Here is a 24637-nt window from a genome sequence, read left to right as displayed (position 1 = left end):
CCAGATAAAACTCTAAAACAGAAAAAATATTATAACTAATAATAATTCAATTAAAGATTAAACATAGAACACTCCAACTACAGAACCCTCTCTTTTTTTCCAGTTTTACTTATTGTGAAATGATTGCCACATTAGATTAATATCTATCACCACACACAGTTACCATTTTTTCTTGTTATGAGAACTTTTAAGATTTCAAATATACAGTACAGTTTTGCTAACTATGGCAACCATAGGACTCTCTGAGCCCACTAGCCTCCCATTAGTTCTGTATTATTGTCTGTGACATAAATTAACTTCTGGGTCACATCATAAGCTGAAACAAGTCATGCTGCCATTTCTGATTTATCGAGTTTGTTCCACTCTGGTGGTTCCATCTTTGAAAAGTTTCAGGTGAGTTTAAGGGTCTTCACCCTTTAGAGAGGAAGAAGGAATTTGTACTTACCTCTCTACCTCCACTTCCTTCATTTTCATTCAAAATCCAACTGCTTGTGCTTAATCCATAAGGATAAGTGAGCTGGGAGCAGGCCACAGACTTAGGTCTTAATTCATACTCCTTTTTGCTCTACTCTCTCTCCCAAAACTAGGGCTCTCTATATCATATCACATATCTTTCTGCTGCACTTAACTTTCACATCAATTGATCTGAAATGGGCACACAGGCCTATTTTAGAAGCTAGAAATTGAACATTGTTTTTTTTGGCCTAGGATGCATTATTTCCTTTCATTGAAGCAGTGGCAGTATAAGAATTACTGAAATTGTAAAATATGTTGCTGCAAATAATGCAGCAAGAATGGCTGTGAATATACAATTTTTTACAAAATTTCAAAATATTTTTCTGCTGCACTTCAGTGTATCCTTGGATAGGTCATTTTTTATAGAAGGTGATAGACCCCACAAGGTCATGATAAAGTAAATTTAGATGATCCCTGGCTAACTTCTGAGTTGCTTGGATTTTTTTCTTGTGTGATCTTCAAACTGAGTGAAGAAAGCTGAATTACATAAGGCACTGGAAACATGCATCAAGATGATCTTAGGAGAAAAAGTAAGGTTCTTCCTTGGGAGGTGATCTCTATCTGACATATGATTAAATGATGTCCATTATTAGTTTTATGAAGCAAAAAGTTGTCTATGTAAATTACTAATAAAATTTTTAAAAATATCTTTGCATATAACACAAAAAGACTGAGATTGATGGAATCAATAGAAATAGACAGAAATAGAAATCAATAGAAATAGAAATCTATAAGCATATGGTTTTCTTCTTGAACAACAATTGTACTAATATTTGAAAAAAAGAAAAACACACAACACTACCCAGTTTAGTAACCAGCTGAGATTGGGTGCATGAAGGTCATGAGGAATCTCTTCCAGATGATTTACACAGCTAACCTATTTATGATGACTCATTGTTACTATAACATAAATACCTTTTAACTTTCATTCTAAGTGCTAACATTTAAGTCTCATATTTTCTTATTTTATTTAGGTATCATTAAGTCTAAAAACCAGGAAGACTCACAGGCACATGTTATACATGGTGGAGGTCTTAAGACTATTAATGTAACACGATATGAAACTATAATAACCATGACCAACTTTGCCATAGTAAACTGTCAAATATATGGAAGAAATGCACTTAAACTTAAGGTATGCTAGATTTTTTAATGGGAACTTCTTTTTGTATTATCAATTATTTTTGCTTTAGGTTTCTTAACTTAGGTTACTTTCCCTGTGATTGAAGGGATCTTTCCTGTTGCAATGGAGATTTTCCAGAAACACATTCAGATTTATCTCTAAACCTATGTCATAGTTTTCCTTCATTCCAATTTCTTAAAATGTTAAGATCTAAAGCATTTATAGTGTTTTTTCATTATCCACCATGATAAGAAAAGTGGGATTCAGAATTATCACATTTTAAGGTTAACCGCAATCTTTGGCCCTTATGCCAAATCTAGCAATAGGCTGGCTTTTCACTGAATGCAGGTCTGTTGAATAGCAATGATAATAGTTACCATATATTAAGCACCCACTATGTGCAAAGCAAACATTACTCTTAAAATTTATAATTCAACAAAATAAGTATTATAATCTTCATTTTACAGATAGGAGCACTAAAAAGCCCAATGAAAGTAACTTATGAAAGACCATAGAGCAAACAAGTAGTAGAGCTTAAGTTTGAAGCCAGGACTCTTTGATCTCAAAATCTATGCTTTTTAATTTTAATTTTTATTTTGAAATAAGTTCAAACTTGTAAAAAAATTGCAAAAATAGGAAAATCTACAAGAGTTTCTTGAGCATTCAAAAATGCTACACATATTGGGGAATTTAGAAAGCTATGTGCATGGCCAGTGCCGGATACATTCTTAGAAGAGACCCAAGAAGACCCCGAGCTTTCATTACCTTTTAATGTTCTGGCTAAACATTGAAAGGGTGCCTCCACATAGACTAGAGCCAATATGAAGAGATTAGAAGAAATATTATATCTCTTTCTCATTCCAGTCCTATTGGACAAGGAAATCTCCGTCAAAACACTAACCAAGCACAAGCTAAAGGAGCAGAGATTTCTTTCTTTCTTTTTTTTTTTTTAAGATTTTATTTATTCATTGGAGACAATGAGAGAGAGACAGAGACACAGGCAGAGGGAAAAGCAGGCTCCATGCAAGGAGCCCGATCTGGGACTCGATCCCGAATCCCGGGATCATGCCTTGAGCCGAAGGCAGACGCCCAACCGCTGAGCTACCCAGCTGTCCATGGAGCAGAGATTTCAAAGACAACATGTGAAAATGTAAAGACTTAACAAAAACAATTTAGAAAAAGCACTAAACCAACAACTACAGCCCACAGCAAGCAACAAAAATAAACCCTGGAGAGGGGGATATTATGGCTTTTGGAGTTACCACATAATAATATTCAAAGTGTTCAGTTTTCAATAAAAAATATGGAACATGTGAAGAAACAAGAAATATGGCCCAATCACAGCAGAAATTAATAGAAACTGACTCTGAGGAAGCACAGACATTGGACTTACTAGAAAAAAAAACCCTTTAAATCCACTGTCTTAAAAATTCTGAAGTAGCTAAAAAAAAAAAAAAAAACCCAGAAGAATATTGTGTGAGTAGACATTTATCAATAAAGAGATAGACATTACAAAAGGGAACCTAAAAGAGCTGAAAAATACAATAACCAAAACAAAAAACTCATTGGAAGTTTTCAATATTAGGTTTGAGCAGGAGAAGAAAGAATCAGAGAACTGGAAGATAGGTCAACTGAAATCATCAGTTTGATGAAGAGAAGAGGAAGAGGAAGAGGAAGAAGAAGAAAGAAGAAGAAGAAGAAGAAGAAATAGAAGAAGAAGAAGGGGAAGAAAAATGAACAAAGGCTAAGAGACCAGTAAGACGCCATCACGTGTACCAAATATAGATACTAGAAGTCCTAGAAAAAAAGGAGAAAGAAAAGCACAGAAGGAATATTTGAAGAAATAATGGCCAAAATTCCCCCAAATTTGATTAAAGCTACAAATCTACAGATCCAAGAAGCTTAACAGATTCCAAGAAGGAAGGAATGTCTGGGCGGCTCAGCAGTTTTAGCACCTGCCTTCGGCCGAGGGCCTAATCCTGGAGTTCTGGGATAGCGTACAGCATCGAGCTCCCTGCATGGGGCCTGCTTCTCCCTCTGCCTGTATCTCTGCCTCTCTCTCTGTCTGTCATGAATAAATAAAATCTTAAAAAAAAATTCCAAGAGGGATAAACACAAAGAGATTCACACTGAGACAGATTACAATCAAATTGTCAAAAGCTAGAGAAAAATCTTAAGAATAGCAAGAGAGGAATGATTTGTCATGCATAAGGGTTCCTCAAACTTAATAACCAATTTGTCATCAGAAACCATGTAAGCCAGAAAGTAATGGGATGACATCTTTAAAGTGATGAAAGAAAATCAATCTCTCAACCAAGAATCCTATATCCAGCAAAACTACTTTTCAAAAAACAAATAAGAAATTAAGATGTTTTAAGGAACCAAAAGCTGAGGGAATTTGTTATTAGTGCACCTATTCCATATGAAATACCGAAGAGAGGGATCCCTGGGTGGCGCAGCGGTTTGGCGCCTGCCTTTGGCCCAGGGCGCGATCCTAGAGACCCGGGATCGAATCCCACGTCAGGCTCCCGGTGTATGGAGCCTGCTTCTCCCTCTGCCTGTGTCTCTGCCTCTCTCTCTCACTGTGTGCCTATCATAAATAAATAAAACAAAACAAAATTAAAAAAAAAAAAAAGAAATACCGAAGAGAGTTCTTCAGGTTGCAATGAAAAGACGTTAGACAGCAACTCAAAACCTTAGAAAGAAAAAAAGGAATTTGGTAAAGGTAACTACATAGGTATATATATAAAGCCCAGTACTATTCTATTTTTGGTTTGCAGCACTTCTTTTTATTTCCTATATGATTTAAGAGACAAATGCCTAAAACAATAATTATAAATCTATGTTAAGGGACACACAATGTACAAAAATGATATTTTTGACAAAACATCATGAAGTAGGGCAGGGGTAGAGTTGTATAGGAGCAAAGACTTTATGTGCTACGGAAGTTAACTTGGCATCAATCCAAACTAGATTGTTATAAATTTGAGATGCCAACTGTAATCTCCATGGTAACGACTACTAAGAAACTATCTTAAACATGTACATAAACGAGAATGAGAAGAGAATCAATATGACAGATTGAAAAATAATTAATTGCCAAGAAGGCAGTAATCAAAGAACAACAATAAAAAAACATTCTGGAAAAGGCAAAACTATGGAGACCATAAAAATAGCAGTGGTTGCTATTTTTAAAGAAAAATGAACACCTATACTTCACAAACTCTTCCAGAAAATAAGAAGAGGGAAAACCTCTATTAGTATTCTGAACCCAGTTCCACCACGGTGGGGGGATAGTTTCCCCACACCACCAAGCGGTTCTCAGACACCAGCTGAGTGTCTTACCATTCAGCTCAATTCTGCCTAGAGATAACACCGGATTCCATGGGGGAAATGTTCAGTCCTACAAGACTGAACAATTCAGAATGCCAACTAGAAGCCCCGAATGTTACCTGCACTTCTGACCAATTGGCTATAAATTAGAAGTTCCCATGCCCCTCTCCCTGGGTTCAATTTATTTGCTAGAGTGGCTCACAGAACTCAGGAATTCCACTTACTTACTAAATAACTGGCTTATTACAAAGGATATTAAAGGAATTAAAGGATATGAATCAACAGTCTGATAAAGAGATACATAGGACAAGGTGTGGAAAAGGGTATGGAGCTTTCATGCCCTTTCCAGGCACAGCTTTCCCCAAATCTCCACATATTTGTCCCTGGACACTCTCCAAATTACGTCCTCTTGGTTTTTACAGGGTCTTTATTAAGTTGGCATAATTGATTAAACCATTGGCCTTTGGTGATTGAGCTCAATCTCCCAACACCTCTCCCCTCTCTGAAGGAGGGGAGTTGGTGAGGCAGAAAGTGCCAACCCTCTAATCATATGGTTGGTTCCCTTGGAAACTAGCCTCCATCCTTCAGTGCTTTCCAAAAGTCACCTCATTACCATAAACCCAGTTGTAGTAGAAAGAAGCATGGTGTGAATAACAAGACCTGCATTTCACCTTTACAGTTCTGAAGTGATTTCAGGAACTGAGGACAGGGATTTACAAATATAACAAAAGATGTTCCCATTGCTCTCATGATTCCAGAAATTTCAAGAATTTGGGGTACCCACTATTTGCTTCGATGTGGAGGGACCTGGAGGGTATTGTGCTGAGTGAAATAAGTCCATCGGTAAAGGACAAATATTATATGGTCTCATTCATTTGGGGAATATAAAAATTAGTGAAAGGGAATAAAAGGAAAGAAGAGAAAATGAGTGAAAATATCAGTGAGGGTGACAAAACATGACAGACACCTAACTCTGGGAAATGAACAAGGGGTAGTGGAAGGGGAAGTGGGCGGGGGTGGGGTGGGGTAACTGGGTGATGGGCACTGAGGGGGGCACTTGGCGGGATGAGCACTGGGTGTTATGCTATATGTTGGCAAATTGAGCTCCAATAAAAAAATAAAATAAAATTAATTAATTAATTAATTAAAAAAGAATTTGGGGTACCTGTGGGCTAGGAACTTTGAATGAAGCCCAAATACATATGAGAGATATATTTTGGTCACCTGAGTGACCAAATACATATTTTTTAAAATTAGAATATCACAATCTCTAACACATTCTATGCTGTCAATATAACCTGGGTGCCAGAGGAACAAAAGACACCACAAGAAAACCACAGACCAACACCCCTTATGAATATAGATAAAAATCCTCAGCAAAATACTAACTAACGGAGTCCAAAAAATTAAAAGGATTATACATAATAACATAGTGACATTTATTTTTGAAATAAAAAGATGGTTCAACATCAGAAAACCAGTCAATATGCATTAATGCATAGAGGGGGAAAACCTAATCATCTTAATTGATGCAGAAAAGGCATTTGACAAGACTGGTTCTTTAAAAGGATTAATGAAATTTCTAAATCCATAATGTGATTGGTTAAGGAAAAAAAGAAAGAAAACTCTAAGTGCCGAATTCAAAATAAAAAAAGGAGAAATCACCACATGTCTCCCAGACATTAAAATAAAAGATAACAAAACACTAAGAACAACCTTTTCCCAGTAAGTGCCACGGCTGTGATGAAATGGAAACATTCCCTGGAAAACATAACTTGCCAAAACAGGCAGGCACAACAAGAAATAGAACGCCAGTATAGTTTTGTGCCTGTAACAAAATCTAACTAAAATTTTAACTAAGAGCCTTCACACAAAGAAAGCTCCAGGCACATAAGACTTCCCCGGCGGGTCTATCAAACATCGAAGGAAGAAATAACACCAGTTTACATGAACTCATTTTTGTTTTACATGAACTCATTTTATGATGCCCGTATAACTCCCTCACCAAAACCAGACAATGATATTATAAGAAAGGAAAATTATTGGCCACTATTTTTCATACACGTCAGTGCAAAACTTCCAAATCAAATTCAGCAATATCTAAAATTAAAAACGAAGGATACCATGTCATGACTACATGGAGTTTTCACAAGAAATTGAAAGTTGTTTTCATATTTGAAAATCAATGTTATTCTCAGTAATATCATCGCAATAAATGCAAAAACCTGATCGCATTCAACACCCATTTAACATGAAAGAAAGGGGCACCGGGGTGGCTAAATGGGTTAAGGGTTTTCCCTGGGCTCAGGTCCTGATCCTGGGGTCCTGGGATGGGGACTCGGCTTCCAGCTCTCCGCCTGACCCTCCCGCCAGCTCATGTTCTTTCTCTGTCGCTCGCTCTCTCTGTCCAATAAATAAATAAAATCTTTGGAAAAATAAAAGATGGAAAAAATCCCTAAATATACCTCTAAATAGACTAGGATTAGAGAAACCTTTCATGATTAAATAAAAGCTATCTATGAAAACTCTGCAACCAATACCATATAGAATCAGTAAGAGTTGAAAACTTTCTCCCTAAGATTAGGAGCAAGGCAAGACAATTTTTTCCTTCGCTTTTATTCCACATTGTAATGATGGTTCTAGCCACTTCTGTAAGATAAGGAAGATAGGAAAGGAGGAAGTAAAACTATCTTCCTTGGCATGCAACATGATTGCTTCTGTAGAAAAGCTTAAGGAAGGTCAAGAAAAGAAACCCTACCAATAAGTAAATTCAGCATGGTTGCTGGGAACAAAGTCAAAAGTTTAAAATCTGACATAGGACTATCACCAGGGACAAAGTCATCGAGGCCATCTAGAGTTTTGCCATTTGCATTAAAAAAAAAAGTGGACAGAAGACTTCAACCAATCCTTTACAAAGGAGGTTATGCTAACAGCCATTCAGAACCTGAGAATGTTCTTGTCATTGTTCATCAAGAATGACAAACTGAAACCACGGTCAGATTCCACTGTGGTGTGATGACTAAAATTCTCTGTAGAATGACTAAAATTAAAAACTCAGGGGAGGTCAATTAAAAAAAAAAACTCCAATTATATTCCTTTATTTGTTTTCTCAGAGGACCAGCTTTTTGACATTCTGTTTTTCATTTTATTAATTTTTGCTCTTATTTATTGTTAATATCTTTCTTCTTTTGGAGGCATTCATTTGCTATCCTTTGCCTAACTTCCTTACACGAACGTGGACATCACTGATTTTCAGCCTTTCCTTTTTTTGTTTATGTATTTAAGGCTCTAAATTTTCTTGCAATCATGACTGTACTCCCCCACGGTTTTTGAAGTGTCCTATCTTTGAATATTTTAATTTTGAAATGATTTGGAAGTTACAGAGACGTTACAAGAAAAGTACAAAGGAAACTTGCAGATATGCTTCATTACCCCGCGAATACTTTAGGACGTATTCCCTGCAAGCAAGAACATTCTCCTACATAACCACGGGACAACCTTCGAAATCGGGAAATTAATATTGATTCATTACTCTATTCAACCAAGAGATCCCATCTGACGTTTGCCAGTTTAGCCCATAATGTTCTTCATAACAGAGGGATCCAATTTAGGGTTCCATGTTGAATACAATTGCTTCAGTTTTTGTCCTAGCTGGTAGGCTTTCTTTGACTTTCATGACTTTGAAACTTTAAAAAAAAAATTACAGGCAAGTTATTCTGCAAAATGTGTATTATTGTGGGTTTGTCTTAGATTTTCTGATTAGATACAGGTCACTCACCTTTGGCATTAATACTCAAAAGCTTTTTTTTTTTCATCCTGTCTTATCACATGGTACATGATTTCAGTTGAATCCATTACTAACAGGGTTTACTCAGATTACTTGTATAAAGTGGTACCTTCAGAGCTTCTCCCCTGTTGCTCTTTTCCCCTTTGTACTTAATACGTAAAAACTATGCAAGCAACCCTATTTCTAATCAAATGTTCGATTTATTTATTAATTTACATCATTGTTCCGTGTGGCGGGCCATTATTTTTATTCTCAAGTTGTCCCAGATCTCGTTAGTAAAAACCCATTCAAGTTGGTTTCTGTGTCCTTTTGACATTTCCGGTCATGTGCTGTGGCTGGTATGGGCTGGGGATCCCAGAGCACTCTGAGCTGGGGCTGTTCCAGTGGGATGGCTGGAGTGAAGTATGCCATGGGCTGGGGATTCTTTGTGCAGAGGATACCCAGACAGGACAGCTGAAGCTGAAGAGGGTGCAAGCCAAGTGCCCCTAGTATGTGCAGCATAACGTCACCCTGGTAGGGTGGCTGGAACTGAGATGGGTCACAGACTGGGGTGTCCTGGGGTGCTCTATGCAGCGGGAGCTCTGTTGTGTAGTGCAAAAGCAGCTATGTACAATACTTAAACTTATGAAGATGGCTGTGTTCCAGTAAAAATTTATTTAGAACAACAGGTGGCAGAGTGTAGTTTGCTAATCCTTGCTTTATTTTTTTTAAATAAAGATTTCATTTATTTGAGAGACAGAGAGAGATATAGAGAGAGCGCACAACAGAGGAACAGCACAGGGAGAGGGAGAAGCAAGCTCTCTGCCAAGCAGGGAGCTGGATGCAGGGCTTGATCCCAGGGCTTGATCCCAGGGCCTTGGGATCATGACCTGAGCTGAAGGCAAGATGCTTAACTGACTGAGCTACTCTGCCTCCCCACTAATCGACTTGCTTTAAATGGAGAAAGAATGTAGCTCTTAAAGAGTTGAGCGGAGCTAATGAAGAAAAAATTTATTTCCACAGCCATTAATATTATTTTCAAAAATATTTGACTCCAGAGTAGAATCCTGAGCTCTGGGGGGGGGGGGGTGATATAAAAGAATCAAAAATCATAATTCCTGATCTAGTTTGGGGACCTTATTAAAAGAAGCAAGTTCTATATGAACAAAAACTTGCAAAGGACAAGTGGACTGATTGATACAGACCAGGACATGAGTAGTTAAAGGTCGCTACTAGAGCGGCTCAAGAGATGGGGAAAGTCTCCACATTCTTAGTGCTTAGTTCTTCACATCTTTTCCACAATAATCACAGCAAACAGGCCTTATAGTGGGATGATAAAATAGAGATCCAGGGTACCTACGGCGGGCCGGCCCTATAGTGAAGGTCCCTGGGATTCCATGAGGCAACATGAAGGTTCTGGGCATTCACTCAGCCAATATTTATTAAGAACCCACCATGTCCCAGTGGTAAGCTATCTCACTGTGTATCAGTGCGCAAAACAGAAGAGAATCTCTATTTCATGGAGCTTGTTGTACTCTAGCAGGGTGAGGTCATGCATGTATGTGTCCGTAGTCTGTCCTGTAATGACAAGTGTTATGAAGAAAAATGAAACAACGGACAGGGACAGGGAATCATTGGTGGAGCACTGGTTTGACAGGTTGCTATTTACTAAAGGTTGGTTAGGGAAGGCCTCTCTGGTCAGAGCGAGCACCTGGGAGCAGATAGCTGACTCTCCGCAGGCCAGGATGAGAGACCATATAGTTCACGGGACCAGATGAGAGAAGGACTTTCCAGGCAGAAGGAAATGTAAAGGCGCTGGTTGTCTGAACACAGTAAGTGGAAGGATTAGAGATTACGACAGACAACATTTCTACTACGTAAGTGCGGTGCTAGCTCTGCAGAGAAAAATGTTTAATGACAGGGGAAAAAAAAAAGAACAATACCTACTTCGTCTATATAGACATTTACAAATAGTAATACTTTAATAAAAGGTCAGTCTTGAAACCAGTACTGTCAGCCTCAAGGTCCTTTAGCCACGAGCCTTTCGTTCTTACATGGTACGTGGTGTAGCCCAACGCACCTGCAGCAATATTGTGCTTCTCTACAAGCTGAGGTCTGATCCTCTAACAATGGGGTTCTTTGGCCCCTTCAGTTGACCATTAATGACTCTATGACCTTTAAGAAATCAGTGTTTCAATTTTCCTGGGGCATTAAAGATGCTGGGGGCACCAGACATGTCTTAATCGGTTCTGGCTGCTATGACAAAATACCATAGACTAAGTGACTTAAACAACAAATGCTAATTTCTCACAGTTCTGGTGGCCGGGGAGTCCAACACTGAGGTGTCAGCGGATTTATTTACTGGTTAGAGGTCTCTTGCTCACAGCTGCTTTCTTCCTGCATCCTCACCTGGTTGGCGGTGGGGGGGGGGAAGGAGAGAGGGAGAGAGAGAGAGTTCTGGTCCCCTCCTCTTCTTATAAGGGCACTAATCCCATTATAAGGGCTCCACCCTTAAGGTGTCATCTAACCCTAATTACCTCACAAAGGCCTCACCTCTAAATAGCATCATATTGGGGATTGGGGCTTTCACATAGGAATTTGTGGGGAGGATAAACGTTCATTTCCTAGCCAAGCACAGTTTTCCTCAATCAGAATTGGCATATTTAAGCAAGAAATTTTAGATAGACATTAGATTAATAGAAAGATAACAGAAGTAGAAACATTAACAAAAATAAGAGAGATAATTAAATATAAAATATATTTACTTACACTTCAGCATGTAGAGGACGCTCCATAAATGTTTGCTTGTGGTTAATTCAAAATAATTCCTGTCACACGTATAGCGCCGTACTTTTACATACACGAGTACTTAGCAGTGTTTCTATTTTGTTTCTATCTTTTGCATATTTAAGGAATTGTTTATTATGACACTTTCGTAAATGAATGGAAGGTGAGTAGAGGCTTGCTAGTATATAGTGTCAAACACTGTCACTCAGATTATGCACTCATTTCTTTTTTTTTTTACTTCCGTATAAAATATTTTGTGCATTGTTAATAGTTATTATTAACCTCTTCCAACTAGTTAATAGTTAACCTCTTCTCTCCTGTCACTTTCTCTTAGGGCTTTTTTCTCATGAACTGTCCGGACTTAACGCCTTTGGCTTCCCAGCTGATATATCTTAACTTATCCTTTAATGACATCAGTCACTTCCCCACAGAAGTGAGTCCATTTTTATCATTGTGTATATTGCACTAATTTCTTATTAGTGATAATTATAATAAAAAAATAGGCCCTTATGATAACCTGGAAAAGAGTTAAAAATGAGATAGATGATGCAGCCACTGGATGTTCCTTTGCTGATTCTCTTACATTGGTCCAAAGGGTTTATACAGTGCACCACGTAGAGATGTGCACATTTATCGTTCTACTCATGTTTGTTTCTCTTTTCTGCTCCTCAGGTATTTTGTCTTAAAAATCTACAAATACTATTGCTGAGAAATAATCCTATCAAAGAAATCCCTTCTGAAATTCAACAGCTTAAGTTCCTTAGAATTTTCAGCATTGCCTTTAATTTGATTACCACTCTTCCACCTGGGTAAGGCCGAGAGTCTGAGATTATGAGCCCAGAAAATAAAGAGTTTATGATTTTTATGATTTAGAAAGAGATCAATTTCCCTTTTGAAAGCAGCTAGCAACTTTTTTAGCCATTAAATGTTTCCCATTCTCTTCTGATTAGCTGATTTGCTTCTTGTCATTGTGTTCAAAGTAATCCTAGCAGCTACATAGACGGCAATTAATGCGGGGCTAGTGAATGCTCATCTAGAGATCCATTATTTGAGTATGGGTTAAATGAACCCCAATCCTAGAAAGAGGCTTAAGTGAGAAACTTGCACCGATCCCTTGACAGCCTTTTGGGATATGGAAAGGACACTGAATGTGGAATTAGGAAACCTAGACTTTTAACTTTAAAGTTGATGATGGTCTGTTTCACCTGGAGAAAATCACTTGACCTTCTTGGTCTTTCCTAATCTATAAAACTAAGAAAATTAGCCAGTATGTTACATAACATCCTTTAATAGGAATGTTGATATTTGGGTATAAAAGAGATGGAATTTCTCCTGACCTTTGGACTGGAAACTATCTAACCCCTAAGCCCCTTGGCCAAATGCAAAACAAGGTATGTCTTCCTGTTAAGAGTTGAGCAAATTGCATGTGGGTTAAGGGCAAAGGGACAGGGACTCTTAAATAGTCGAATAACATTTTGTAAAGAAGATTCTCACAGTAGTTAAGGAAATGCATCAAAATTAATTTATAAAGTTGTTCAGTTGTTTACTGAAGATTCTTCAGTAGTTAAGGAAATGCATCAAAATTCATTTATAAAGTTGTTCGCCCAGCACTGTTTATAATTATCACTGCAACAAATTCTACATTCATAAACTCTAAGACTGCTCCGTCATTTAAAAGAACAAAAATCAGGCGAAAGTTATACCAGTTCTGTATATAAAATATATATGGATTTCACATTACACATAATATACATAAAAAATAAACACTGAAAGTAAGAGTATTATTGCATTGTATGTATTTTATTTCTGTTTAAATCATCTATATTTTTCAACAGTAACATAAATTGCATTTTCCCTGTCTTGATGCTAGAAGCAGTTATTTCTCTAAGGAGAGACTCTGTTTCCTTGTTATTGGAAGACTATTTAAAAACCGAGATCTGGGTGTTAGATGTCCCATTGCTATTGGGATGACATTGCTACTAGACATTCCCCATGAACAGGGCTAAATAATATAAGTATGTATACTACTCTGTGTGTACACACATATCTATGATCATTTCTATGTATATATGTGTGTATATATATTTGTGTGTGTGTATATATGTGCACATAACTACATATATATGTGCATAGAGAGACACACATATATGATATATGTATATACATATATGCATCTAAATATAAATTTATATCTGATCATCTATAAAATTGTAATTATAAATAAACTTTAATAAGCGCAACCATCATTTAAACAAAATGTAGAAATTCCCAAAGCAACTGCAACTTGCTCCTAACTAGAGAGTTAACACTGTTCACCATTTAAAGATTAGACAAATTAGCTTGAACTATTGATGAACTATTGCTTATAACTCGAAGTTTTAAGGAGCTATTTCTCAAAAATATTAGTGCTTCTAAAATAAAGCAGCGTATTTCTTATTAAATGACATGGGTTATGTATGCATATCAAGGGAAGACTGACAGCACAAATCCACTGAGGCCTGAATATTTGTTGTCCTTCTTTCTGCTTCGGCCTGCTTGGGCTGTAGAGTATAAAGCAAATGCAGAAAGGAAAACCCAGGCTCTGACGACCTAAAGAACTGGGTTCTCATCCTAGCTACGCCCCTTCCAGTTACGCCCTCTATGGTCACAACTATGCCCTTGATTATACTATGCAAAGGTATAATCAACTCAGGTTAAATGTTTGAAGTTTTGTAACCATGAAAAGTCTTTGATTTGTTCATTTAGTTTTCTTGTGAAATAAAGACAGTAAATCATTTCAAAAATCCAAATGGTTTCTTCTTTTTCCCAAAGCTTTGAGACAGCACTTGTTCATGAAATATGCAGGGTGATTTTTGCTCATTGAAGGAGTAATGACATCACCAGACTGGGTCTCTCCCCTCTCTTTGTCCCCTCCCCCCTTTCCTTTCTGTTTCTTGTCTTTTCCATCCCACAAGCCTCGCCTGAGGGCCCTCACAGCCTCCAGAAAGAACCAACTCCACTGACACCTTGATTTTGGACTTCCGGTCCCCAGAACTGTGAGAGGATAAGTGTCCGTTGCTCTAAGCCACCTGAGCTCCTGGTCCTTGGTTATGTGGCCCTAGGAAACTAAGACAGCAACCAAGAAAAGAATATATCTAAAGGTGTTAGAAACTTCTCAGATGGCTTTTTCTGTATGAGGCTTTACCCACTCCAAACGTTTCAAAGCACTGTTAAAGGATAAATGAATCATTTTAGGAACTTCGATTGTAATTAAACCGCCTGTAATGAAAAGAAGTCCATAAATTTCAAGATCATAGAAAAATGTGGTTTCTCTGTCCTTCTACCTATTTGCTCAAGTATTTAATTCTTCATTCATGCCCAGTAAAATGACAAATGCAATCATTTTTAATTCTGTTTTCTCTTTCTATTTAAGGTTATTCTTGTTGTCCCATCTTGAGGAACTTGATATTTCCTACAATAGTATTGATTCTATTCCAAATGAAATCCAGAAACTCAGGTATTTTGGAAGTCATAAGTACACACAAAGTCATATGCCCTCTAAGGACATATTTGGTGATGATTGGTTGGAGAAAATTGAGTTCTTTCATATATGTAATAGCCACAAAACATAACACGTGAAAACATGAAGTTTACAGAAATGTGATTTGAATGATTGGTATGTTTAAGATATAACATTTCCAGTACTTATGTAAAAGCTGTACCAATGGCTACTTGATACAATGACAAGCTTAATGTTGTCCATTTTTCTGTGCGTAGACCTGTAGCTCTTACCAGTTTTATTCATTTGGGGTAAGGAAATACATATATGCAGTATAATCTTAATACCAAGTTCTGATTGTTCCTTACATTGATTTTTAAAAAGTCTCTGAAGTTCATCCATGTCCTTCTAGGTCAGTACCATACTATATTGATTATGACTTTAGAATAATGTTTAGTAATTAGTAGGAAGATTATTTTTCCTTAATAGTCTCGTAATTATTCTCTTTAGATCGGAGGCTTTAAGATCACTTAATATAATTCCAAGTCCCTCCACCCTCAGAAAAACATAAACACAAAACTGAGATTTCCTCTAGAATTATCTTGAGTTTGTATATAAATGTTTGAAGAATTTACATTTCTGATGTTAATCTTTTCATCCTAAAATACAGCATATTTTTTCACTTGTTTAGGTCTTGTTTTATGTCCTTCATAAGAATTTATGACTTGGGGTGCCGGGGTGGCTCAGTTGGTAAAGCGTAGACTCTTGATTTTGGCTCAGGTCATGATTTCAGGGTTGTGAGATGGAGCCCCACCTTGAGCCCGGTCTCGGGCTCCACACAGAGTCTGCCTGAGATTCTTTCCCTCTCCCTCTCTTTTCCCTTTGCCTTTTCCCCTCCCTAAAATAAATCAATAAAACATATATAAAAAAGTATGACTCATTTCACATAAGTCCCTTATCTTTATTACTTTTAAGTATTCTACTTAGAATACTTCATAGTGTTGCAACTTTGAATATAACATTTTCTCTAATTTTTCTTCCTAGCTGACCATTGTCAGTACAGAATAGAGAAAAGCTATGTCTTTCTTTATGTGAATTTAAAATCAAGCTATCTAACCCAAATTATCTTCATTCTGGTTCAGTTTTACTAGATTTTCTTTGGTTTTCTGGGAGCATAGTCTTATCTTCAGTGAAGTGAAATAATTTTTTCTCCGCTTTTCTAATATTTGTACCAATTATTTAATTTCTCCTGTGACAATGTGTTTTTTTAAAGATTTATTTATTTATTTATTTATTTATTTATTTATTTATGAGAGAGAGAGAGAGAGAGAGAGAGAGAACATGAGCCTGGCGGAGCAGCAGAGGGGGAGGGAGAAGCAGACTCCCCACTGAGCAGGGAGCCCGATGAGGGCCTCAATCCCAGGACCCCGGGACCATGACGTGAGCAGAAGGCAGACTTAACCGACTGAGCCACCCAGGTGTCCCCCATGTGACAATCTTTATATTTTAATAGAATAATTCCTCCTGTTCACATTTGTTAGGAGTGATATATTCAATTTTTTCCTTCCATTTTGCTTTGTATTTACTATTTATTTACTGTTTTCTCTTTTCCTATTTGCCTTCTCTGGATGTGTATGTGTGTGTGCATATGTGTTTAATTTTTTTTTTCTGAGTGTTATTTCTTCCCTTTTTTTCTCCTTCATTAATTCTGGAACTCTACTGTACTTTCCCACACTATTACTGGCTATCTTTTTTTCCCTCCAAACACACAGACACATTTTATTTTATTTTATTTTATTTTATTTTATTTTATTAAGATTTTATTTATTTATTCATGAGAGACACAGAGAGAGAGAGAGGGGCAGAGACACAGGCAGAGGGAGAAGCAGGCTCCATGCAGGGAGCCCAACGTGGGACTCGATCCCGGGTCTCCAGGATCACGCCCTGGGCCAAAGGCAGGTGCTAAACCGCTGAGCCACCCGGGCTGCCCCACAGACACATTTTAAAAAATATTTTATAAAATCAAGATAAAAGCTACTTCCCCCACTATGGCGATCCATCCCCCTCTGCTGTCTTCTATCAATAGTAGAGACCCTTAGAATCCTCTTTATCTTCCCACCTTCCCTCCAAATGCACTAACCCCTTATCTGATTCAAGGTGTTGTTGAGATGGTTTTAGAAATTTTTGTTTCGTATTCTCATTAGTATTTTCCTCTGCGTTACATCTTTCGTTATTTAAAGAATAATTTATTTCACCCTGAGAAATAAACATGAACATTTGCAATCATTCTTCATTTATATTTGACTCTGTCTGTTTCAAGACTCATAGCTTTCTGCCCTTCTTTTGTCTCCTACAGAACCTGGAGATACCTCCTTTGATTCATTGGCTATTTAGAGTTTTCTCTAATTAATTTTCCTCTGATGGACTTTATGGGTCATTTTTTTCTTGGATCTTTAACTCTAACAGATAATTGATGGCTCTAGTGAGTGGGCAGTAGCGCACTGCAGCCCTTCCCATAAGTGGTCACCAGCACCGCACCCTCCCCTAGATCCAGTGTTGCACACAGGTGCCTGATGCCAGTTTAATTTCTTTTTCCTTTTAAGTAGTTCTTCCTTTTATCTGGAAAGACTGTGATTTTTTTTTCATGGTCTTTAGTCTTCAGGAATTTTATCAGATTATGCTTGAGTGTGTCTTTTTGTTAATCTGCTGAAACTGTCCTGCACCTAATTCCATCATGACTGGGGGAAACAGATGTTCCCCACACCAATAAGCAATTCCACTGGGTGTCCTACAATTCAACTCGATCCCGACACTATCTACCTGGAGACGGCATCAGCTTCTATGGGTTGAGGGCTCAGTACCATAAGGCGACCCCCCTCACCCACTTCAGATACAAACTGTGAGCCCATGTTATGACCTGTGGCTCTTACCAACCAGCTACAGACTGGAGGTTCCCATGACCCCCTCTTTGGACTTCAGATGCCATTCATGAATCCAGGTTGTTACTTGCACTTCTAATCAATTGGCTGGAAATCAGAAGTTCCCGTGACCTCCTCTTTGGGTTCCATTAATTTGCTAGACTGCCTCGCATAGGTCAGGAAACCTGTTTACTCACTGGATTTCCTGGGTTTTTTTTTTTTTGTTTGTTTGTTTTGGTTTGTGTGTGTGTGTGTGTGTGTGTGTGTTTTACAAAGGATCTATCTATTAAAGGATATGAATCAACAGCCAGATGAAGCGATACATTGGGCAAAATCCTAAATAAAGGAACCTCCTGTCCTCATGAAGTTTGGGGGCTGGCACACTGGCATATTGAAGCATTCTGGTTCACCAACCTGGAGGGTCTCTGACTCTTCTCTTTCTGGTTTTTGTGTGTGGAGGTTTCATGACCTAGGTATGATTAATTAAACCCGGGGCCAGTGGCGAATGATTCAACCTCCAGACCCTCGGCCCTCCCTGGAAATCACGGCCAATCATGATGGGATTCCCTGACAACAGCCCTCATCCTTCTGTGCTTTCCACAAGTCGCCTCATTAACAGAGACCCAGTCGCGGTGGAAAGGGGCTTGTTCTGAAAAATAAGACACCCTTTCACTTTTATGGTTCCGAAGTGATTTCAAGAATTGAGGACAAAAAAAAAAAAAAAAAAGAATTGAGGACAAAAGACAAAATATGTTACAACAAAAGATGTTCCCCTTGTCCTTACCTGCTCAGAAAACTGAAGGGTGTTGGGACCAGGGCCAAGAACTGTGGACAAAGACCAAATATGTATTACTCATAAATCACAGTATCACACCTGTCTCTCCTGGAATGCAATGCACATTTTTTTAAAAATTTTTTTTTAATTTTTATTTATTTATGATAGTCACATAGAATGAGAGAGAGAGAGAGAGGCAGAGACACAGGCAGAGACACAGGCAGAGGGAGAAGCAGGCTCCATGCACCGGGAGCCCGACGTGGGATTCGATCCCGGGTCTCCAGGATCGTGCCCTGGGCCAAAGGCAGGCGCTAAACCGCTGCGCCACCCAGGGATCCTGCAATGCACATTTTTAATCCCAGCTTAAACTTTTTTTGCTTTTTGTCAAAGAAATAGGTTTAACCATCACCTCTTCTCCATTTCTTTCATTTTCCCTTCCTGAGACAACCTATTATTTATACATTAGGGCTCCTGGAGCTATCCTCTGTGGCATCCATATAGTTTTTTCTCATGCTTCTTCTTTATATTTTTGCTCTGTTTGAGTTACTTCTACTTTGTCTTTGCCTCTACTTCAGATCTTTAGGAGGATCACGTTCTTCTTCAGTTCATCCACTTAATTCTTTAGTTTTACAAATGATGTATTTGTTCAAGAAGGTGTGTGCATGTACGCGCGTGTGCGTCTTGTCAAGTGAATTTTATTACGTGTTTCCCTGACTCCTTCTCTGCCTCCACAGAGTGCAGTTGCCTCAGGAGCACTATTCTGTGTGTTTGTTAGTTTTTCTCTTCTGGCTGCTGTGTCTTCTGCTCAAGACCAGAAGCATTCTCAGAGCAACTTCCAGAGAGCGTTTCTTGATGGAAGTTTCTCGGCTTCTGCTCCTGGGGATGCTCAGCTGCAAAGGCTGTCTCGACATGGAGCTCTCCCAGCTTTAGAGATTGTCCAGCCTATCAAACTCCACAGAACTCCTCGAGAGGAAAGAGGAATGCACACTGGTGAAATCTCTAAGATAAAGCAGTTCAGGCAGGGCAACCTCCCTCAGGGGTGTTCGGGGACCCTCACTGGCATCTCCCTAGAGTACAGCACACTTATTCTGGTTGTTCATAGGGCTCTTTGTCGCTGGGCCCAAGGCTTGTGTCTGGTGTAGAGGGAGAAGAGTGACCATGCCAGGTCTCTCCTTTGGGACCGAACTAGCGCCTGAGGTCTTGCTCACCTTTCCCACACTGTGACAGGTGTCATAGTCAGATGGTGGCTGAAGGATGAAGACAGTTGAGGTGCCATATTTTTAGTGTCGTTGTTTTAAATCCCTTCTCTGACCATGTTTTAATACTGTCAGCAGGAATCAGAACCAAAGACTTTGAATTGTGTGAGGGAGAAACTACACTGCACACGAGAATCTGGAGTTCTCAGCAACTTAGGACCTAAAGTCCTCATGTCATCCTCTTCCCTCTTAACACTTTTGAAAAGTTGGACTAGCCTTTGATCTGTTTTTTTGTTTTGTTTTGTTTTTCTTAAAGATTGTATTTATTTATTTATGAGAGACACAGAGAGAGGCAGAGACACAGGCAGAGGGAGAAGCCAAAGGCAGATGATCAACCACTGAACCACTCTGGTGCCCCTTGATCTGTTTTTATGTGTCCCTCATAAACAGATACTTTTTCTTTCTGTCTCCAGCACTAAGTAGGAAGGAGATGAGTGTCTGTAAAACAAACAAACAAACAAACAAACAAACAAAATACCATCAAGACAACTAGTAGAAAATGAGAACATCAGTAATGTTGGTTCTCTTTGAACAAAGGAGCAACTGATACAGTAAAAACCAAAATATTCAGGTGATGGGAAAGCAAAAGTTGGGACATAGAATATGATACATTTTGATGGTGTTAATTTCACTGTTTTGATTAGGCTTGGAGGGAAAAAAATGTCCTGATGTTCAATTTGTTTATGAAAATATATTCTTTCTTTGTGTCACTATCTATATTTTTCTTTTTTTCCATAATGACATGTTACAAAGACCCAAAGTACATGCTTTAACTCTACCAGCCACACAAATGCATTTATTTGCATGATAATACAGTGTTTCATTTGCTTTATAATTCTCTGATTCTGAGGAAGTACTTAAACACTTGTATTTTACTGCTACTGTGTTTGATGCCAGTTTGCAGGAACACTGAGATGGAATTTTACTTCAGTATTATGAATTGCATAAATACCTTTTAATTTTGGTTCCCTTTATTTGCAGATCACTTGAAAAACTGAATGTTGATGGGAATGATCTAACGAGTTTTCCTCCTGCGATTTTGAAGCTTAACCTGAAAAAAATCCAATTTGAGAACACTTACACTCATCCTACTCTTTGGAAAGAAAATTCATTGAATAGCCCACAGCCTCTCACTCAACTTACTTCTTTTTTCTTTTCAAAAAATAATCTACATAAATATTACGATGCGATCCCAGTGGAAATTCAAAAGCTACTAAAATGGTGAGCAAATTCTGCAGCCCTTTTATTTATTTTTTATTTTTTTAAAAGATTTTATTTATTTATTTACTCATGAGAGAGAGAGAGGCAGAGACACAGGCAGAGGGAGAAGCAGACTCCATGCAGGGAGCCTGACGTGGGACTGGATCCCAGGTATCCAGGATCACGCCCTGGGCTGAAGGCGGCGCTAAACCGCTGAGCCACCCGGACTGCACCTCTGAAGTCCTTTTAATGAAAACACACTTTTGAGCATTTAAAATATTATCCATTCGAGGCCAGGTGACAATTTTACTATTAACATACCTACACCCCAGCCTTGAACATACATAGAATTCTTCAAATTTCTTCTTCTGGCTCTTCAGGCATAATAATATTGTTTGAGTTCAGCCTATTTATTAATATTTTCAAGTTACTATTTAATTCCAGGGTGAGTTTCGAATTACTGAGGTGTAACTGGCAACACCTATCCAGTTGTGGTATTAATCTTTTCTATGGACTACTAAGGACATGGAAGTAGTTTCCTCCAAAAGAGGGTTCTTTAGTCCCAGGCATCCTATGCAGGGAAATGCTTTAGACTCTGACTTCCTAGAGACCAGAAAGAGAGCAGTCATATTTAGAGCAGGGATGCGCAGGCATTAATGGCCAGCATGAGAATCATTGCCTAATATCAGGACTAGGGTTTTTAAACCCCATGCATGGGGAATCCACTCAGCTTATCTCTTACTTCCTTCAGATAGTTTAAAACTATTTTTACACCCATCAGTGTTTATATTATTAATCTAACCAATATTTGTTGTATGCTTAAGTAAAATTTCCCAGGAGTATTTAAATTACTAATATTGATATTAGTAATATAAATTACTAATTATATTGAGTAATTATATTGAGGCCAGAAGCCTAAATGGACTAGCAATCATCAAAGAAATGGAGAAAGGTTATTAATAATCTACCAATAAAAAGGGGACCAGGACCTAAAGTTTTCAATTTTAATCCATTGAGGAGTCAATGCTCATGACATGAAATAATAATAACAATGTCTATGGTGTGGTGTTAAAAAGAAAGAAAGAAAGTATAATTAAAACTAAACATCAAAGAAGTTAGAGATGTGGGGGCACCTGGGTGGCTCATTCGGTTAAGCATCTGACTCTTGGTTTCAGCTCAGGTTGTGATCTCAGGGTTGTGAGGTGCAGCCCTACATTGGGGTCCGTGCTCAGCAGGGAGTTTGCTTAAGATTCTCTTTCTCCCCCTCCCTCTGCCCCTCCTTCCATGAGCACATGTGTGGGCAATCTCTCTCTCTCTCTAAAAAAAAATTAGAGATGTAATAGTTGTGGGATACTTTTTATAATAGCAGAAAGAAACATGATATACTTAGAAATATATCAATCGAAATATGTACAAAGCATGTACAGAGAGAAAACTTAAAACTTGACAAAAAAGTAAAGAAGTCTGAATTAAATGAGAAAGATACATTTTCGGGTATAATAAGATTCATCACAAAAGATATGTATCAATTCTCCCCAAATAGAGCTGTATATTCAATGTGGTTTTGGTCAAAACCCCAACAGAGTCTTCTGAGAAACTTGATAAGCTGATTATAACATGTGTATGGAAAAGCAGAGACCCCAAAATAGCCAAGACAAGCCTGAAAGAGAAGCCTAACAAAGTAAGGGACTTGCTGACTAGATATAAAGATGAATTATAAAGTTAGAGAAAGTAATACAGGTGGTATTACATGCAAGGAAAGACACATTAACCAGTGAAAGAGAAGACATAGTCCAGTTACATTCTCATGCATATGTGAAAACTTGGACAAAATAGCCTTGTGGATCAGTAGGGAAAGGAGAGACTTTTCAACAGGTGATACTGAGATATTTGGCCACCTATAGGGAAAAAATATACAGTTATATTTCTGTTATCTGCATGTCACTATCATACATAAAATAATTTCAGTTGGATTAATGATTTAAATAGGAAAAGCAAACTTTAAAAGACTTTAAAATCAAGTATAGGAGGCTAATCTGTATGACTTCATGATAGAGAAAGATACGTTAAGCAAAACAAAAAATAAAACAGTAGAGCCATGTTTTATAAATTTGACAAGTGTTTATTTTCCACGTAATATGACACCATCAATGAAATTAAGAGACAAGCCATTAAGAAGATGTTGCAATGCGTATAGCTGTTGACACATATACATGTCTCCAAGAAATCAAGAAGAAAAGATAGAACCAATAAAAAGTGTATAAGTGATAGGAATATGCCATTCATGGATGATGACACAGAGAGAGCTGATAAAAAAGAAGCGTGTTAGATCTCACTAGTAATCAAGGAACTGTGATATCAAATAGCAATGACAAATTTTTTTGTTTACCTGTTTTATCAAGATTAAAAAGATTGTATGTTGGCAAATTGAATTTAAATTAAAAAAATGTAAACAAACAAACAAACAAATAAATAAATAAATAGATGGACATTCAATGTTGTTTTTGAGGCACCAAGGTGGCTCAATCAATGAAGCATCTGCCTTCAGCTCAGGTCATGATCCCAGGCTCAGTGGGGAGTCTGATTCTCCCTCTCTCTCTACTTCTCCCCTCTGCTCATGTTCTCTTTCTCTCTCTCTCTCTCTCTCAAGTAAACAAAATCTTTATAAAAATTTTCCAAAATTATTTGTCTTTGGATGGCCCAAAACTGGATTATCATATACCATTAGTAGTGCTGTAAACTGGTGAAAGCTTTGTAGAATGCAGTTGGATGGTATCCTACTTACCCCTTGAAACAGAAATTTAAATCTTCAGAATCTGTCTCATAGAAATAGTTACATGTGAACACAAAGTTGGGCATAGGGATGATAATTGCAGCCTCAATGTGCACCAATAAAAAAAGTGATAAAAAATTATGGTGTATTCATATTATGGAATACTATAATGCTATTAATATGAAGTAAACCAAAATGTATTGCAATAAAAAGTTGTCCAAGACATTACATCAAATCTCTCTTTTGAGATGTTATATATAAAATTTAACATGTATACATTTTTATATTAAATTTTTCTTTTTTTAATCTAAAATTGGTAAATTAAGGGCATGTGGATGGCTCAGTGGTTGAGCATCTGTCTTCAGCTCAGGTCATGATCCCAGGGTTCCTGCTCAGCAGAGAGTCTGCTTCTCCCTCTCCCTCTTCCCTTTCCCTCCTTTCATGCTCACATGTGCACGCATGCACTTTTTCTCTCTCTCTCAAATAAATCTCTCTCTCTCTCTCTCTCTCTCTATATATATATATATATATATATATATATATATATGTATACACACACACACACAGAGGCACTAATCCTATACTAGGCTATGATGGAGTCTCTTTATTTTTAAAATGATATATTTATTTTTGAATTATAAAAATAAGGCATATTTATTATAGAAAATTTGGAAAAACATTTATAAAAGCATGTCAAATTTCCTGTGATCGC

At 37.7% G+C, this 24637-nt stretch overlaps 1 protein-coding gene across 1 annotated transcript in view; it reads left to right on the top strand.

Moving 5' to 3' along the window:
* LRRC63 (leucine rich repeat containing 63) overlaps positions 1–24637 on the top strand; it is a 36515-nt gene that overhangs the window by 10836 nt on the left and 1042 nt on the right. The window contains exons 4-8 of the mRNA XM_055336155.1: positions 1491–1651; positions 11860–11958; positions 12198–12334; positions 14938–15021; positions 20934–21173. Of these exons, the coding sequence (XP_055192130.1) occupies positions 1491–1651; positions 11860–11958; positions 12198–12334; positions 14938–15021; positions 20934–21173 (721 nt within the window). The remainder of the gene's footprint in view (positions 1–1490; positions 1652–11859; positions 11959–12197; positions 12335–14937; positions 15022–20933; positions 21174–24637) is intronic.

This window comes from Nyctereutes procyonoides, unplaced genomic scaffold, assembly GCF_905146905.1.
Source record: "Nyctereutes procyonoides isolate TBG_1078 unplaced genomic scaffold, NYPRO_anot_genome, whole genome shotgun sequence".
NCBI classification, from domain to species: Eukaryota; Metazoa; Chordata; class Mammalia; order Carnivora; family Canidae; genus Nyctereutes; species Nyctereutes procyonoides.
This window is presented reverse-complemented; position numbering and strand designations above follow the sequence as displayed.